Source organism: Anabas testudineus, chromosome 6 (assembly GCF_900324465.2).
Source record: "Anabas testudineus chromosome 6, fAnaTes1.2, whole genome shotgun sequence".
NCBI lineage: Eukaryota > Metazoa > Chordata > Actinopteri > Anabantiformes > Anabantidae > Anabas > Anabas testudineus.
The window spans coordinates 7,585,762-7,602,460 of record NC_046615.1 but is presented as its reverse complement, the minus strand read 5'-3'; the positions used below and the strand labels follow the sequence as shown (position 1 = coordinate 7,602,460).

Genomic DNA, 16,699 nt, shown 5'->3' with positions numbered 1-16,699 from the left:
CATTGCTAATTCAAACAGGCATTGATTTACTGCATATAATTAGTTTACAAGGCTGTATAAGTCCTTGCTGCTAAATACAGCTTTTCTCAATGGATTTTAATCAACCTCTTGGAACTACGCATGATGCATATATCACTTGATCTGCTATTGTTTTTGGCCCCTCAGTGTTACAACATTACGATCTGCAGGGCTCTGAGACTGTCTAAAAGCCAATTCGTATTATTCAATGTGTTCCAAAGGAAATTTGGTCACGCGTACAAAGGTCCATGCTGGTCCTGTGTGGATGTCCACAGCAGCCCAGAAATTATCATCATCCAGTCATTTAATGCACCTGATGTACTGCTAACAGCAAACTTAGAGTTTTCTTTCTTCAGGCAGGCATCAAGTTGTCTAGTGGTCATGTGTGTCCGTGTACTCATACCCTTGATTGAAGGTTAAATAGAAGTAAATCTGTGAGCAAGTCAAAAACTTGTGCATCATTGTTGTTTGTTGTTGTTTTCCCCTTTTTCTATTCTAAATACTAAAGTGTTGTCAGTGTTAAAGTGACAAGATTTTTTAGATTTACACAGCAACACAACACAAACCCAGTGGGTATGAAACTGCCACGTTTATAACATGATTAATGTCAGTGGCACTGTGAAACGAACCGCTCCCCAAAGGCTGACTTGGTTTTCTCCTCTCTCGGGTTGTTTCATCTTTCCAGTGTGGCTGGAACCCAGATTAAAAAGGGAAACCCTTTGTAGGATGGTTTTTAAGGAATTAAACCAAATTGGAAACCTTCCCATGTGAGGTTCCTTTAAAGCGAAGAGGAGCAAGCTGTGCATAGTAAATCAGAGGCATCACATATACAACACAGCATTTAGTAAACAAACATCATCGCCTGCAGTTTGACGTATATGCATGTTACATTTAGTGACAGTTTGAAAGGAGCAATTATTTCAGTTCATAGCTTTTCATGAGATTTTCTGGTAAAAGCACTTTAAACGTGTCTCGAATGTGATGTCCTTTTACTTTCATTTGTATTTTTTACCTCTTTGATTCTCACACACACACTCTGTTGCAGTGCATGTGACCCCAAGAAGGCTTTTCATTGAGCTATGGATCATTTCCCAGCCTGCTGCCAAGTGTTAGATCTGACTGATAGTCAAAGGTTGTGTCCGAACTGATGGTTCCTAATGGATTTTCCCACAGGAGAGGTGTCTTCATGATCTTTCTGATTTGCAAGACCTCACAGTTAATAGGCAGCTTACTTAAAATATCGTACTGTCATCTGTTGCAAGGTAAAATTACAGATCCACCAGGAATTCACTGACTAAATTATCCTATAATTTAGCAAAAAGTCAAGACCATTCTCAAACATGCCTGAGGTTTCCACTTGTCAAGTTTGGCCCAAAGCTCTGGTTAACCATGCTTACAGATTGTTGCCCTCTGATTAGCGAAGATCTGCGAATCAGTGAACTGACAGACCTAGTGGTGCTTACAGAGTTGTTGCCGGGCGGCCAGGTCAACCTAACACGACAATCCGATTTCAGACACCAGCCTGGCAGCTAGTGACTGTGCGTCTAATCCTCTTTGCTTTCCATTCACATGCTTGGATGTTGTGCGGTTTTACCTGTGAGAGGCTTGTGAAAAACAAGAGGGAGAGTTGGAGGCTGTGTGTTTACATGATACTGCCTCTCTCTGTTTAGCGCGCACACAGGGCATGCCTTTTTCTAGGTCGGGTTAAACATATTTGCAAACTCACCTGGATCAGTAGGATGTATGACCCTAATATAGCCTCTTACATGAGGCGGCATGAGTGACTAATCTAATCTCAAGCTTGAGAATCCCATTCGTTGCTCAATGTATAAAGTTGTGAGTATTTAGTTCTGGTGGCTTACTTCATCTTATCTCCGCATATCTACTGGACTCTGCAGTACATACATCATGCTATTATTAAAACATGGCTTTCATTCTGAATATTATATGTTTGGTGCATATTTTCTAAAATTGGCAGTGTTGGTAAATGTATACTGCTATAATCAGGATGCAACTTTATAACATGATACATTCTGTTGAAAACAGTCATTTTACATGCTCAGAGTACATTTGCTAGTTTGCGGTAATCTTCTCCCACGCTGATTGTTACTGATACCACCTGTCGACAGCGTAATAGCTTGACACCAGCAGTAAGAATGCATATCGTGTAGTGACACATTTCCATGGTACATAACAGGGGCCCATCCATAGAACAATTACTTCATAGTGCTACCAATGGTCATGGCTCTTTTAACTGACCATTTATTTCTGACCATGATAACGCTCTTTCTTGATCAGAAGTAAATAATGTCTCCATTCCCCTACCCTTGGTGGTTCGATTCCCTCTCAGGCTCCCAGAATGAGATTTGTCTGAGTATAATTGGGTTAGAGAAAGACCTGGAGTGTGGGCCAAGTTTGAAACATCATCCAGGTAGCAGCACACGGTATCGACTGCGGTGGAGAGATCAAAGATTCATTGTCATGACTCATAATCTCATAAACATGTGATACAGTGTATGAGGCAGCGTGAAGGAAATATGGGAGCTTCACAGTTAAATTAATAGTAAAAGCCTTGCTAAATCCATCATAGTATCACTGGTAAACTGTATCCCACAACCGTGAGATGCATTAATGTGGGAGTGTGTGCGATAGTATTACTGAGTCAGCCTTGTGGCACGGCTGATTGAGTTAACATATCTGGGAAAAATCTTTCACATTCAGGCGTGGAAGCCAGCTAATGCGTTGAGCATGTGGACATTGAAACTCAAGCTGTGTTTTACGATTTAAAGTGGAAAAGCCGCTGTGACGGTTAAACCACTTTTCACACTTACACCATGTATTTCACACAGGATGATAAATGCGCTGTTTTTTGTTTTTGTGTTTGTATCATGCAAACCAAAGATGATCGAAGGCCAATGTCTGGTCGCTGTCAACCATTCATAGGAAATCTAACATACACTAAAACAGTGTGTGTTTGTTGAACAGGCCCATCGAGTCTCAGGTCATTGAAAGTGGCTGCTGCAGTGTTTGTAATGGAAATTCAACAGATTTTTGTGTCAGCGTGTCTGCCATTATAAAAAGGGTATTAACTATAATTTAGTTTGGGACAAATCCTTTTGCACATTTTAGTGTGTTAGATTAGAGGTCGTCTCATTGTTTTTCCTTCTGTGTCTCTTTTTCAGAGTAAGGAAATAGCCTTTCAGCTCCAGGAAGACTTAATGAAGGTCCTAAATGAGCTATACACAGTAAGTATGTTTTATTAAACTAATACACTTAAGTACTTTGGTGTTTGCTGTTGTTAAGGCTGGTTTATAGCACCATGCAAACTAACCTCTATTTTTAACAGCTTGTTGTCTTTAGCCTGGTGGCTCAGGGATGTTTGAGAGATCCTGCATTAAACATTCAAACAAATAGACTGCCACCAAAAACTCAGGCAGTGAAGAAAATCTCTCATTTCTCTACAGCTCTAAATCCCTTTTACCCTCATGAACCAGCTATTCAAACTTAGTTTGCCTAAGTCATTAGTGTGCATATTCTTTGTTTTAGTAGATCTTATCTGCTGTGTTTTCCAAACACTCCATGGGTTGGAGCCTAATAGCTACAACTTTTCCATATATATTTTCTTTTATTTCTTTTATTTTCTTTATTTGATTGTATTATAGATTATTGACAGTAGAGACAGTTATTACATGAGGGGAGAGAGAAAAGCATTTTACCACCATTTCACAGCAAGGCCCTCCGTTTATATTTTTAGAAATAGAAATGTGGGTTCAGACCTTTAAACCCAGAGGTTAATTTCCTCTGTGCCTTACTAACATTTCACCAGACCATCAAACAAGCTGCATCAAACAAGCTGCACATCTGCAGCCTTGTTTCTTAGCAGTTCCTCTGTGCTGGTCACAGCCTTTGCCGTAAGTATTTCTCTGTGTGGCACTCTGACCTTGACAGAGCGAGGTACTTAAATCATGAATCAATAGGTAATTCCACTGCTTTAATTGTCACAATCAGCCCTGGTAAACTTGTAGCTTAGCTTAATGCTTCACACATGTTGCTGGGCAATTAGCTAGCAGAGCTTAGATAGGACAACTAGTAGAAATCAAGCTTTGAGTTTTATTACATACTCTCTGTTTACGTAGGAGTGCTGTTCCTTTTGTACTGTAGGTCACTACTCACAAGCACCAAAGAGTACTAAATCAAAATAGATTCTCTCTAAATGCAAGGTATTAAAGAACAAACAAGACTGAATATAAACAGAATTCTACTCATGTTATTTATCATAAGCAGTGAATTACGTTGGTTACCCCATAATTGATTGTCATGGTAACCTGGGATGTACACAACTGGAGATACAGGCTGAGGCAGTTGTTGTTTCTTCCCATGAGATGAGGAGAAAAGTATTTCAGTTTGCTTTTAGAGTTTCAAGTTACTCAATATAGAAGACTTCACTGGTTTCACTTCCAAACTCAACGTGTTAATCCAAACTCAATTTATTTCACTCTCACCACACTCCACACTTTAGATTTGACCTGGTTTAGCCCCTGTGGGAGGACTCACACACACACACACACACGCACACACAAACACTGGGTAGCTACTGCTTCAGAAAGCCACAGTCCCAATGTTGGCCTCCTCCAATGAAATAACAGGTCTGCTCCGTCTCTAAATATGTCCCTCTAAAAGAAGGACCAAAGTAAACACAGCGGCAGCAGACTCCAGACCAGTAAGTGAGGAGTATAGGGCCCAAGGTCAGTCACCCATCGCTAAACTGGTTCCAATTGGTCCAAACCATACCAAAGGCAGAGGAATCCAGGGAAATCAAGTTTTGCTCTGTGTTTCCACCCATACAGAAATAACTCGGCTTGGTTTAAAGATGTTTAGATTTTGAGATGGATGAGTCTGTTTGAACTGACATTAAGGTTTTGTGCAGACAACTGTGTTGCATACAGAAGTTGTGGAGCTGTAATTTGCTGGAGTTGGTTCATTCCAGGTTAAACCACTGGCGCTCTATATTCCTTCTTTCTCCTGGGCGTTTGAACACAAATGACACCAAGTTAGAAACACAATTATACATCAAGATTCACAGCATATAGTTTATTTGATGTATTTGATAGTAACAAAAGTTTCTACACAAACATGCGAAGACATTTTTTTTTTTTCTCCCCCTTTTGTTTTTTGTGGTGGGTTGATCGTAAAGATGCTGTTATGCATCTGTGAGAGTTATTTTCTTTTGTTCTATCCGTCGTCAAGTGTCTCTGCCATCTTGGCACTTCAAGAACTCATTGTTTGTACTTCATGGTTTACCTGCTACTTAACGTTTGAGTCACTGCTTAATGCGTGTGTACAGTGTGAGCAATGCTCACACTTCAATGTCTTTTAAGGATGATGACTCAGACCTTAGGAAGCAGCGTAAATCAACAGGTCACAACCAAGGTATTTCTTTTTCCTTTTCCTAAATACTGTATCTGCAGTGATGACTTAAGGGGCAGAAGTCGACAGATTTTTCATGAAGCATACACTACATATTTAACGGCCATAAATATCAACTGCAGAGTGCAAATCAGGAGCAATTTCCTCTCAGTAACCAAATTTCAAAGTGATTGTTTTTCTTTTTTCTTTCAAACTCGGAGCAATGAAGGCAGCACATTAGATTTAGCTAAAGTGATTTGTTGTGGTCGTGTGAGCAACTCATATGAATAGGCACAGAAGGAATCTGTGTCTGGTTTGTGGCATAGAGAGAGGACGTGCCTGCTGTGAGACGACTTAAATCCATTTGTGATTAATAAGCAGGTCAACTGCAGCTGTGGATTCAGAAGGACGACGGCTTATTTCGACCTTGACTTTACAGAAACTGACCTAAAGCCGAAACATCTCCTGTCTAAGACAGCACTGTGCCAGTCTGAGGTTAACGATTCTTTTATTAATTCACCCTGTTGTCCCATCTGTGTGTGTTCAGGTGATGAAGACCTACCACATGTACCACGCCGAGAGCATCAGTGCTGAGAGCAAGCTGAAGGAGGCAGAGAAACAAGAGGAGAAGCAGATCAGCAGGGCGGATCCTGTCTTCAGCATCCGAATGGAGGACAAATACCAGAAGCGCAGCTCTGTGAAGAAGATCGAGAAGATGAAAGAAAAGGTAGAACACCACAGATTCACAGTGTTGTGACAATTGCATTCAAACCTGAAAGCAGTTAGTAGTCATTAGGCATCTTATATTCACGTCGCTGGTTTGGGTTAAAGCGAGGCTGTTCTCTGAGGTCCTGACGACCCAAGCTAAGAAAAACACTGTCTTCTCAGAAGAGGCCTGTTTCCTCTTAAATCTCTGGGATAGACAATTAAAGTTCATGGGGATTGTTTTTTTTTTTTGTTTTTTTTTCACAGGACCTTTTGTGGAATGCATTTGGGAAGTGTTAAAATATGGATGATGTGGAAGTGTGTGAGTCAGGGGCTATTGGTCAGTTGGTGGTGACTAACAGCCTTCTGTTTGTCTGGTGGAGAGGAAGTGTAGGAGTGGAGCACTGGCTCAGACTGAGGTGTTGTAGTCAAAGTGAAAGACGCAGGCTGTTTTAGTTTAGTTTTTTTATTCCTCTCTTGCTATTTTTAACAGAATTATTATTTCTCCTCAACTGTTTACTGAAACTGTTGTTTTGCCAGTAATCCAGCCTCAGCTCCGTGCGTGCAGAGAGATAAAAGCACAATCACTTGTCAAAACAGCAATTCCCGACTCATTAAATTCATCCTCTATTGCTCCCTCTGTTGTTGTCTGTTTCTAATTCATGCCTCTAATTCCCTCATCAGCGTCAAGCCAAGTACTCTGAGAACAAGCTGAAGTCGATCAAAGCGCGGAACGAGTACCTACTGACACTGGAAGCGACAAACTCCACCGTTTTCAAATACTACATCCACGACTTGTCAGATTTAATTGATGTGAGTATAAAACCACGTGTTTGTCTGCCTCGTTCTGAGACAACTTCATTTTCAGCACAGGGTGGAAAATAGTTTGAGCTGAGGATATCCTTGCATAAGCAAAACACACACACACTTTACAGCAGTTCTTGTGATGGATAAAGTCGAATTTGTGTGCTCCTTTGTGCTTCGCAGGCAGATGAACCATTAATAATCACATGTGTTTTGACTGACCTTTAGAGGAGATCTAAAATCCTGATCAGAGGAGACACTGATGACTTTAGCAGCCTGTGCCTGATACTGTATAAAGGAGATGTTAGGACACCAGACTGTGGGATGGAAAACTCTTCTTTATTCTTTACCTCCTGTGTGTCCCAACGTATTCACGTACATACTGTGTTGTTCCGTCATCCTGTCACTGTTTTAAAAGAAGTCTGTGTCATCTAAATGGTCTGAAAGCAGAATGGGAGTGGCTTTTATCCAACAAACCTACTCTATATAAATGTTTTTGTCATTTACGGGTGATCGCTCCATTCACTACAGGACACGTCTTCCTGCTCAGCCCTGTGAGCTGATTGGTTTAACCTTTTGCTGCTATACTTATAAATATGAGTTATTTATAATGTGGATCTCCTGAGGTATTATTATTGTTTTCTAAGAAAAAAAAAAAAGTACTGCACCATTTTCTTTAGCGTTTCTAAGGAAACTGGAGAAGGGGTTTTATATTCCAGACAGGGCTGAAGGAGAAATGCAACCTCTGCTCAGCGGCATGCTGAGCGCTGAAATTACCCCTCTCCCCACTTTGCTCACAAGCCTTCACATCTCACCAGGGTGTGTGTTTGTGTGTATCTGCATGCTTTTTCTGTGGCAGACATCACTGCCTGAGCTGTATATGCATATGCCTCACACACAGTTGTCTATTGATGGGGAGTTTAGATGGTCTACAACAAAGTGTACAAGCTTTTTAGTTATGCTTATCACTCAGGCCATGTCAGATTTTTGTGTGTGTGTGTGGGTGTCTGTATTTGTTGGTACCTGGGGCTGTTGTCTTACCAGCAGAGACCTTTGCCAGTGTTCTAAAAAAATCAGCATTAGATTCTGGATGTAATGGTCATATTGTGCAACACAGATGCAACACTGCTAGCTCGGAAAGTGCTGGACTGTTTTGGGACTGGGAATATTGTCTTATCCCTGAGTCGTTCCCAATTAGATAAGTATTTTGTTTTTCAGCTGATCATAAGAATGTATTCCTATTTTCTTTCTTTCTTTTTACAAACCTGACTTTCTGTAAAAAAAAAAAAAAAAGTTAAACAGCACCAGAAAACAACTTCATTCATTCTTTTTAGATTTCAATTTGTTTTTTGTTTGTTTTTGTATTTTTTACACAAGATGATCATTAATAATCAAAAATAAAATCAAAAATACTTAATTAATTAAACAGTTAATTGCAGCTCTGTTGTTAGTTGCACTGTAAATAATAAGACCTGCAGGACAAATGTTGGCACTGTTTTGAATTTTGATATTAGGTCACCCTTTTTGTTTATGTACAGTATGTATGACAGGTTTTGCCTTTAAGCTTTGACATGAAACAGCTTATATTTTCTTTTCCTACATGTATATGTGTGTCCTGAGTTTGTTTTAATATGAATTACAATCACTTATTTTCCTGATTAGCTTATTATGTCCAAGCTGACGTTCATTCTCTTCTGTTCTTCACCCACAGTGCTGTGATCTAGGCTACCATGCCAGCTTGAATCGAGCCCTGCGGACATACTTGTCAGCCGAATACAACCTTGAGACGTCGCGCCATGAGGGTCTTGACATCATTGAAAATGCCGTGGACAGTCTGGACCCACGAAGCGACCGACAGAGGTTCATGGAAATGTATCCCACGGCCTTCTGCCCACCTACAAAGTTCGAGTTCCAGTCTCACATGGGAGACGAGGTGCATAGTTCAGTTTATAGTTTCATCAGATAGCAGTGGTATAGCTCCTACTTGTTGTTGCTGTATTTCACTCCAAAAATAAACTATATCCTGATTTTTTAAGTGTTTTTTTTTTTATAAGTGTGTACATGCACAATGCAGTTAAATTGAACAACACAGAAATTAATTTGGAGTAGATTAAAAAAAGTATCAGATATAATGAGGTCTGATTTTCAGTAGCTTAAGTACTTTTTCCTTTTATTGCGTCTGGGCTGTCGGATCTGGTTTTATTGGGCACTGAAATTGACAAATAATTTGTTATTCCTCCCCCTGCAGCCATGTAGCTGAACGTGTGTTAAGAGTTTTATTGTTTGGCTGGCAATACCGCTGATATCATGTCTGTTTACTAGATGTTGTTGTGTGGACGTCTGCAGTCATTTGGCAAGTCACTGCACTCCGCAGTTAGGGAAGAATCTAAATATCTACATCTTGTTTAAAGGTTATGTAGCCTGCTTGTTCTTTGAGTAGGTTGTACTTCCAGATACCTGATATCTGATTGTATTTTTCTTTGTATTTTTCAGGTGTGTCAGATCTCAGTGCAGCCGCCAGTGAACGGAGAGCTCATCCTGAGGTTCCAGCAGCTGCAGTCCCGTTTGGCTACTCTAAAGATTGAAAATGAAGAGGTAAAATGGTGCAAACGCCAATAAAACTCACTATCTGGCTGCAGTGACGCGTGAAAAGATAGGAACCCTTTAGCATTGTCTCTATATTCTTTTATCCACCTGCCCTTAAGCAAGCTGTAGATGCCCAGCAATGTTCGGTTTGGAGAGTAGTGGCTTTCCTTGTGATTCTGCCATTCACATGATTGTTGTTCAGTGTTCCCCTGATGGTGGACTCATGATATTAGCCACTGGCCATTAGTTTCTGAGATGTTGAGATAATTCCTTATGACCTAAATGAAAAAGTGTTGTTTTTTTGTTGTTGTTTGATTTGTTTATCTAGTATAGGACTAAGAAAACAAGATCACATTTTAGCTCATATTTATGCAGAGAAAGGGAAAAAGTACCACCCTATTTGTGGCGTAATGGGCTGTAGACATGTCAAATATGTCAAAACTATTCTGTGCTGCTCCAGTTTTGTTGTCTGCCGGGGATCTGGAGTTTCGTTATGCTGCTGTCTGTTGGTTACAACATTCACAGTGTTGCTGAATATTAAAGCTACTAAAGAAAAGTTCACTTTAGCCAGGAGTCATCCAAGGTGAGGCAGAGAAGAGCTGATGATGATAGCTGCGGAAATCAAAGTTTTTGTTGCATATACACACACCACACACAGACACACACATACACATACTCTGTATTTTCCTCTCTCTTATGCCCTGCAGGTAGCCATCAAACTCTCTCTGTGAAGCCTACATTTTTGCTCCCATCGGTGGAATTCACTTTCTCACTTCCACTGCGCAATCCTCTCCCATGCTACTCTGTTTGACATTGGAGATGCATCTCTGCTTAAGTAACTCAATATTTTTTATAAAGCAAACATCAATAGTGAAGAAGTTCTGTGACTGCTGCTAATTCTCACAGTGCAGCTGTGTCAGATTTGTTTTTGCATCACGTCTGACCTGCTTCCACTCTGAGCTCTCACTGCTACTATTTTTTCTTCCACCCCCTGCATTGGTGCAGTTTTTCTAATCCTCCTTTTAGAGCATGTCAATTAACTTTATCTACATTCAGTGTTGCGTCATTCCTATTATTCATTTGGGGGTGATTAGTAATAGGGATTGTCATATTCAGATGATTAATTATTGTATACAGTAAGTTTTATAAAGTTTTAATCTATGAGATTTAAGTCCTATTATAGAAATCCAAAATTAAAATGTTATGACACACATTCGCTGTGGTATCTACTGGTTTCGATAACCTTCTGCAATGTCACAACACTTATTCGTGTCCAGATGATGATGTGAGAGTCGGACCGCTGCACAAATTCTTCTCCAGCACATCCCAAAGATTCTCAATGAGGTTAGGGGCTGGACTCTGTGTTGGACAATCCATGAGTAAAAATGATGCATCATACTCCCCTCTCATTCACAATTTGAGCCTGTTGAATCCTGACATTGTCATCTTGGAATATGCCCGTACCATTAGGGAAGAAAAAATCCATTGATGTAAAAACCTTCAGTTATTTCAGGAAGTCAGCTGACCTCATTCTTTGTTCTCATAATGTTGCTGAATCTAGACTTGACCAACTGCAGCAACCCCGTATCATAGCACTGCCCCCATAGGCTTTTGGAGTAGACACTGCACATGATGGGTGCATCACTTCACCCGCCTGTCTTCTTACCCTAAAGTGACCATCACTGTTTTCTTTGCTTGATTCATGTCAATAATTTGACCCTTCTGAAACAGATTAACACCTTCTCTACGACCACAGGATGTTTCTTCCGACATGGATGTTTAAGAAATGAAAAGCTACTCGCTGCATCAAGTAGAGTTAAATGGCTTGTTGGCAGTGGGAGGCTCTTATTTACTTGCTTAGTTAAATCAAGGTGGTGACGTTTCTTTCCACTTCCTGACTTACTGTTTCCAGGAATCGTTGGATCAGATCAGATCAGTATTGGGCATTGGTCAATAGACAAAGCTCATGTATCTGTATCAGGACTCAAAGAGTCAGATCAGTGTATAGAGTTCACACCGTCTGCAGGGTTACAGTTATTCTGCAACTGGGCACATAACCTTATATGTGTTTAAGGTGTGTGTGTTTGTGTGTGAGTGTATGATGACAAGCTTTGGTTGCTCCGTGTCCTTGTCCGCCTGCGTCTCTAAAGCGGATGTCCTGATGGGTCAGAATTGGAGGGCGCTGCTGCCGTGTGTTAGGATCACCAGATGGCCTCTTTTTCCTGGGCACAGCGTGCCAGATACATCCTTGAAAAATGAACTTTCGAAGGGCTGTGACGAGCTACAAACAGGACTGTCAAACGAACACGAGAGAAAAAGAGCCTTTCTTTATCCGGCCAGGAAAAGCTGCAGGGCAGTCCTTAATAGATGTGCAGCTGTTTCCTCACACTGACTCCTGTGAAATGTGAAAGAAAACATTTGCAGAATAATTTACCCTGCATCCGTGGTGGGTGGGGAGGAAGACTCTGGAGCTCACTCTTCCTCTTGGGTTGGAGTTAACATAGCCCTGTTGTCTGTAGCAGGAGTTCCAATTTCATTTTGTTTTTCAATTTAAAAAAATGAGTCGTTCCTTTCAGCTCGTCATCCAGCATGGTTCATTTCTTCTTCAGATTTAATGATCTGACCATTTAGATCTCATTTGCCTCTGAGCTCACACTGATTTTACACCTCTGCTCTCTTTTGTCTTCTCGCCACACATACAAGCCCCCTTAACTGTTATTCTCAAGATGTTTCACACTAAACCCTGGCAATTTAATACCATCCCCTTCACGGGGGAGTGTTTGTTTTCATCCCAGGGAAGCACATCAAAGCGCTTTGTGTGTGTGTAGTGGGGGTGTGAGGGGTCTGTTGAAAGCTATGGACAGCGTTTCGCCGTTTGAGACGTGACGACAGATGTTGAAATGAGTGCTAGCAATGTTGTGCAGATGCTGGGCAGAATCTTTTTTTTTTCTTATTGCAATTAGTTGAATTAGTTGAGTTTTTAACTGGAAAATACCTTAGTCATGGTTCTTTCTTTTAAATAAACAAACAAAACTCAATAATCTTGTGCAGCTACAGGTACTAATGAGCATGTCCACTGAGTCTTTCTTAGAGCTCCGTTGTTGTAATTGAGCCCGGCAGTGAACACTGGTAACTGTTCGTCTGCTGAATAATGAATAAAGTCAACAGCTTTTTCACTGGGAGCCATTCTCACGCATGCATGGGTCCTGCCTTCATGATGACAGCTGGGCCTCTCACCCCATTGGGCCCACCCAGGATAAGACTGCCTGGGACATGGTGACAGGGAGACCAAGCACTTCCAGAACAGAGAAAGTTTCTTTTTCCAGTTATCTAGCATGGGTTGAACTAAATTACAGACAAGTAAAAAGATTTAGTGACCTGTGCTCAATTAGCTGGTTAATAATCTGGTATTGGAAATCATCCCCTCGATGACCAAGTGACATTTACTGTTGTCACAAGAAAGGATGATGTTTCTAAGACGTTTTATCATTTTAATATCACCGTTTCCTTTTATTTGCTGTTATTTGCCGTGTTTCAACATGCAGTAGGTTTGTATTTTATGATTGAATGACACTGACTACATTCACATTGCGTGCTCCAGCATGAGTGTCAGCGCTCTAATCCACCACAGTAAAACATGAAAGTCCACTTCTCCTTTCAGGTGGCTTGTGTTCTTTTTTTGAAAGCCAAATGAGTCAAGCAGATTAAAGGAACAATTTCTAATTCACCTCTGTCTCTGTTTTTATAATTGTTACACCTGGAATCCACCTTGTTCTTTTATTAGGGCTAAGGCCAAGCTGACTTAATAAAAAAAATGGGGTCACTACCTTTGACTTGGGGTCTTTCAGACCATTAAGCATAATTAGGAGGACTTCCAGCTGTGTTACACTCAAAGCTGTAAGATGAGGGGCCCCACCTTTTAAAAGCACATTCAGCTGAACTGCCAGAGCGTCTCTGCTGAAAGCACCGGAGCATATTGCTAAATGTTTCCTGAGAGGTGGTTATTGGTGTTTCTAGATCAGCTGAGCCTTTCATCTGCAGCTTTTGCTCATGATTTATTTTTTGAGAATGACATTTGCAGTTCTGACAATTACATAATTCATTAATTAAATAAAACACTGTTATGGCAAGTACCACTTAAGCATGTTTCATGGTGGGGCATTTTCAGCCCAGTCCTGGTGTTTATAAGATCCAAGAGAAACGAATGAATGAATGAATCCTAAAAGTGTACCGCACCATCTCTAGCCGACACTGTTCACTTCCCGTTCAACTGGGTGTGTAAATTGAGAGCTTTGGGTTAAAGTCAGGGGCTCGTGGATTTTTGGTACCATGCAGAAAACAGAAGTTCAGAAAACAAGTGCCATGGAGTAGAGAATGAGATATTTTGGGGGTGTGACGTGAAGCCACTGAGTATGCTGTGATAGCAACATAAAGATAGTGAAGAGATGACGTCTACCTTTCAAGCAGGTAGCACTTATCTGTGCCACATTGTTCAGTCCCAAATCATTCCCCCTCCTTTCCTTCTGTAACTAGATCAAAAAAACATCAGAGGCCACCCTGACCACCATCCAGGACATGGTGACCATCGAGGACTACGACGTGTCTGAGTGCTTCCACCATAGCCGGTCCACCGAGTCGGTCAAGTCCACCGTGTCGGAGACCTACCTCAGCAAACCCAGCATTGCTAAGAGGAGGGCCAACCAGCAGGAGACAGAGCAGTTCTACTTCATGGTGTGTGTAGAAAGGAGAGTGTGTGGGTAGAATACAAGTTAACAAATACAAAGAGAAAAGGCTTCAGACATGTTCTTCCTGTTCTGTAAGAAGATAGACATAAATCTCTCTTATAGAGCTCTTTGATCTAGTTGCTTTTTTGCTCACTTGAAAATGCTAGATTTCTCTCATCTGTTTATACTGTTTACTCTGTTTAATAGCTGCTTTAGAAATCTTGAAAATAACTCTTAGCTTTTATGTAGACTTTAATGTGCTTAATATGTGCATTGCAATTCTGTTGGACTTTAAATCTTAAGTACCAAGCCCCTTTGATCAGCTGACAGAGGAGTAGCTCTTCCAAAATGTTCTCATGTCTGATCAACTGCTATCCTGTTTCAGTCTAAAGATGGACATGCTCTGATAAAAGCTTTGAAAAGACTCTCAGTTTGTCCTTTGCCCGTAGCTGTCTGATCATAGATGGCTGTCCTGAGAGCGGACGCTCAGGCTGGCACTCAGGGCCGCCTTGTAATTACTCCCAATTCTCCACAGAAATTTCGGGAGTTTCTGGAGGGCAGTAATCTCATCACCAAACTGCAGGCCAAACACGACTTGCTGAAGAGGACGCTTGGCGAAGGTACACCCACAGCCCCTTTTACTTACCTTCTTCCTGTATCTGTGAATGCTAGTTCATTTCATTTCAGTATTCCTCCAGCTAAAGTGACAACATATTAGCCACAATCTGTGTCCAAACAAAAATGTTTTATCATTTATAACATTTTTGCATGGAAAACCTATTTTTGTAGTCTGTTTTCACGACCAAAGCTCCTACAGATGGTAATCTGGGTTTTAGTAAAACAAGCCAGAGCTGGAGGGGCTGTGAGCTTGTATTATCCATCTTAGTGAATAACTTTCTCTAAACATAATAGACCGCTGTGCGTTAAAAGGGTGGCGGTCATTATAGTACACTCTCCTTGTACTACATTGGTGGGTTTTCCTCAAGACCTTGGCTAATCTGCCTTCAACCCAGACAGTATTTGTCAGCCATTGTTCTAAGCAGCAGTCTAGGTGGTCTTCATCAGACTCCACACTTAATGAGTGATGGCGCTGTGTACTAATGAGGAAGAGAAAACTCTCCTGCTTCTCATACATGCTCTTTAATCATATTGTTGTCAATGAGCTGAAGTAATGTATGAGTCATTCAGACACACAGGCAGGTCATATCCTGTTCATGGGAACAGATGGCCACGCAAATGAAGCTACTCCGGTTCTCCAATGCTGTTTGGAAGCAAGTTCAAACCTGTAGCACTGTGTATTCTTATAATGATTAGTCTCTGCATATGTAAGTTGTAAACATTCAACAGTGTACCTTATGGATGTTTGTTTCTATGCTGAAGTGTTGTCTGTAGAAGTGTCTGTGCAGGCTTTGAGCCAATGTGCCTGCATGGGTTTTGTTTGTGCTGCTGGAGAGGCCAGCGGTTGCGGACAGACGGCAGGCTTCAAATGCCTCACTAGACATATGCACAATGCACCGCAGGGACCTCAGAAACAGGTCCTGGCATGTCCACATATCTAATTTTCCCTCACATGTCTTCTCTTTTCTCTATTTTACCCACAGGCCACAGAGCTGAATACATGACCACAAGGTAAAGTACACATTCACACACTTCAGGTTCTGTGGATATTCAAGATACACATTCACATCTCTTTCAACAGCCACAGAAACCTTTGTGACATGTTGCAGCTCATAGAGATAAGGACGTTTTGCCTCAGGAAGTTCCCATGTGAAGTCCTTTGTGACCATATTAGTAGCGGAATCCATGACACAAAACACAAAACCGGTGGAGAGCACAGAGCAGAGGTGTTGGCCTCCACATCTATAAAGCCCCACCTGGTATCATGTGTCACAGACCTTCCAGGTCCAGCCACGCTGTTTGTTGGGGCTGTAAAGAGAAGGGGAGGTGGTAAAGTGTAGATTGTGTAACCTAAGAAACCATTCAGAGAGCAAGAGAGGAGCAGAATAAAAGAAAAAGTTTTAGGATCAAACATACAACAAAAGAGGAGCAACATTACTGGAATGAAGTAGCTTTAAAATGACTCTGAAGTTATTGATTTGATTAAATTCTCACTAATTTAGTTTTAGTACTTTTAGTAACTTAGTTACTTTTACTATACAATAACTCCCAACTTAATTATACAGTTATTAATTACCTTAATTAGTAGTAATTTTTAAGCAAAGCATTCCCAAGTTTTGAAGAACTCATATTTTATATTGTTTTAGTCAAAAAAGCCATTCAGAGATCAGATTCTCACTATTTTCTAACATTTTAGGAATAAAAAAATCAAACGAGAAAACCTATGCTCAGATTAAATAATAATAATAATAATGATTATCATCTTTTATTTTGGCATGAATTTATTTTAAAGAAATATTATGATGCATTATGATTGAGCAGCTTTCCCAGTCCTGGAC

General features: G+C 40.8%; 1 protein-coding gene across 5 annotated transcripts in view; it reads left to right on the top strand.

The window, feature by feature from the left end:
- srgap1a (SLIT-ROBO Rho GTPase activating protein 1a) overlaps window positions 1–16,699 on the top strand; it is a 65,893-nt gene that overhangs the window by 32,352 nt on the left and 16,842 nt on the right. For all 5 annotated transcript variants that reach the window (XM_026366416.1, XM_026366418.1, XM_026366417.1 and 2 more), the window contains exons 4-11: window positions 3,201–3,263; window positions 5,972–6,151; window positions 6,814–6,942; window positions 8,645–8,866; window positions 9,427–9,528; window positions 14,053–14,250; window positions 14,779–14,863; window positions 15,845–15,872. In XM_026366416.1, the coding sequence (XP_026222201.1) occupies window positions 3,201–3,263; window positions 5,972–6,151; window positions 6,814–6,942; window positions 8,645–8,866; window positions 9,427–9,528; window positions 14,053–14,250; window positions 14,779–14,863; window positions 15,845–15,872 (1,007 nt within the window). The remainder of the gene's footprint in view (window positions 1–3,200; window positions 3,264–5,971; window positions 6,152–6,813; window positions 6,943–8,644; window positions 8,867–9,426; window positions 9,529–14,052; window positions 14,251–14,778; window positions 14,864–15,844; window positions 15,873–16,699) is intronic.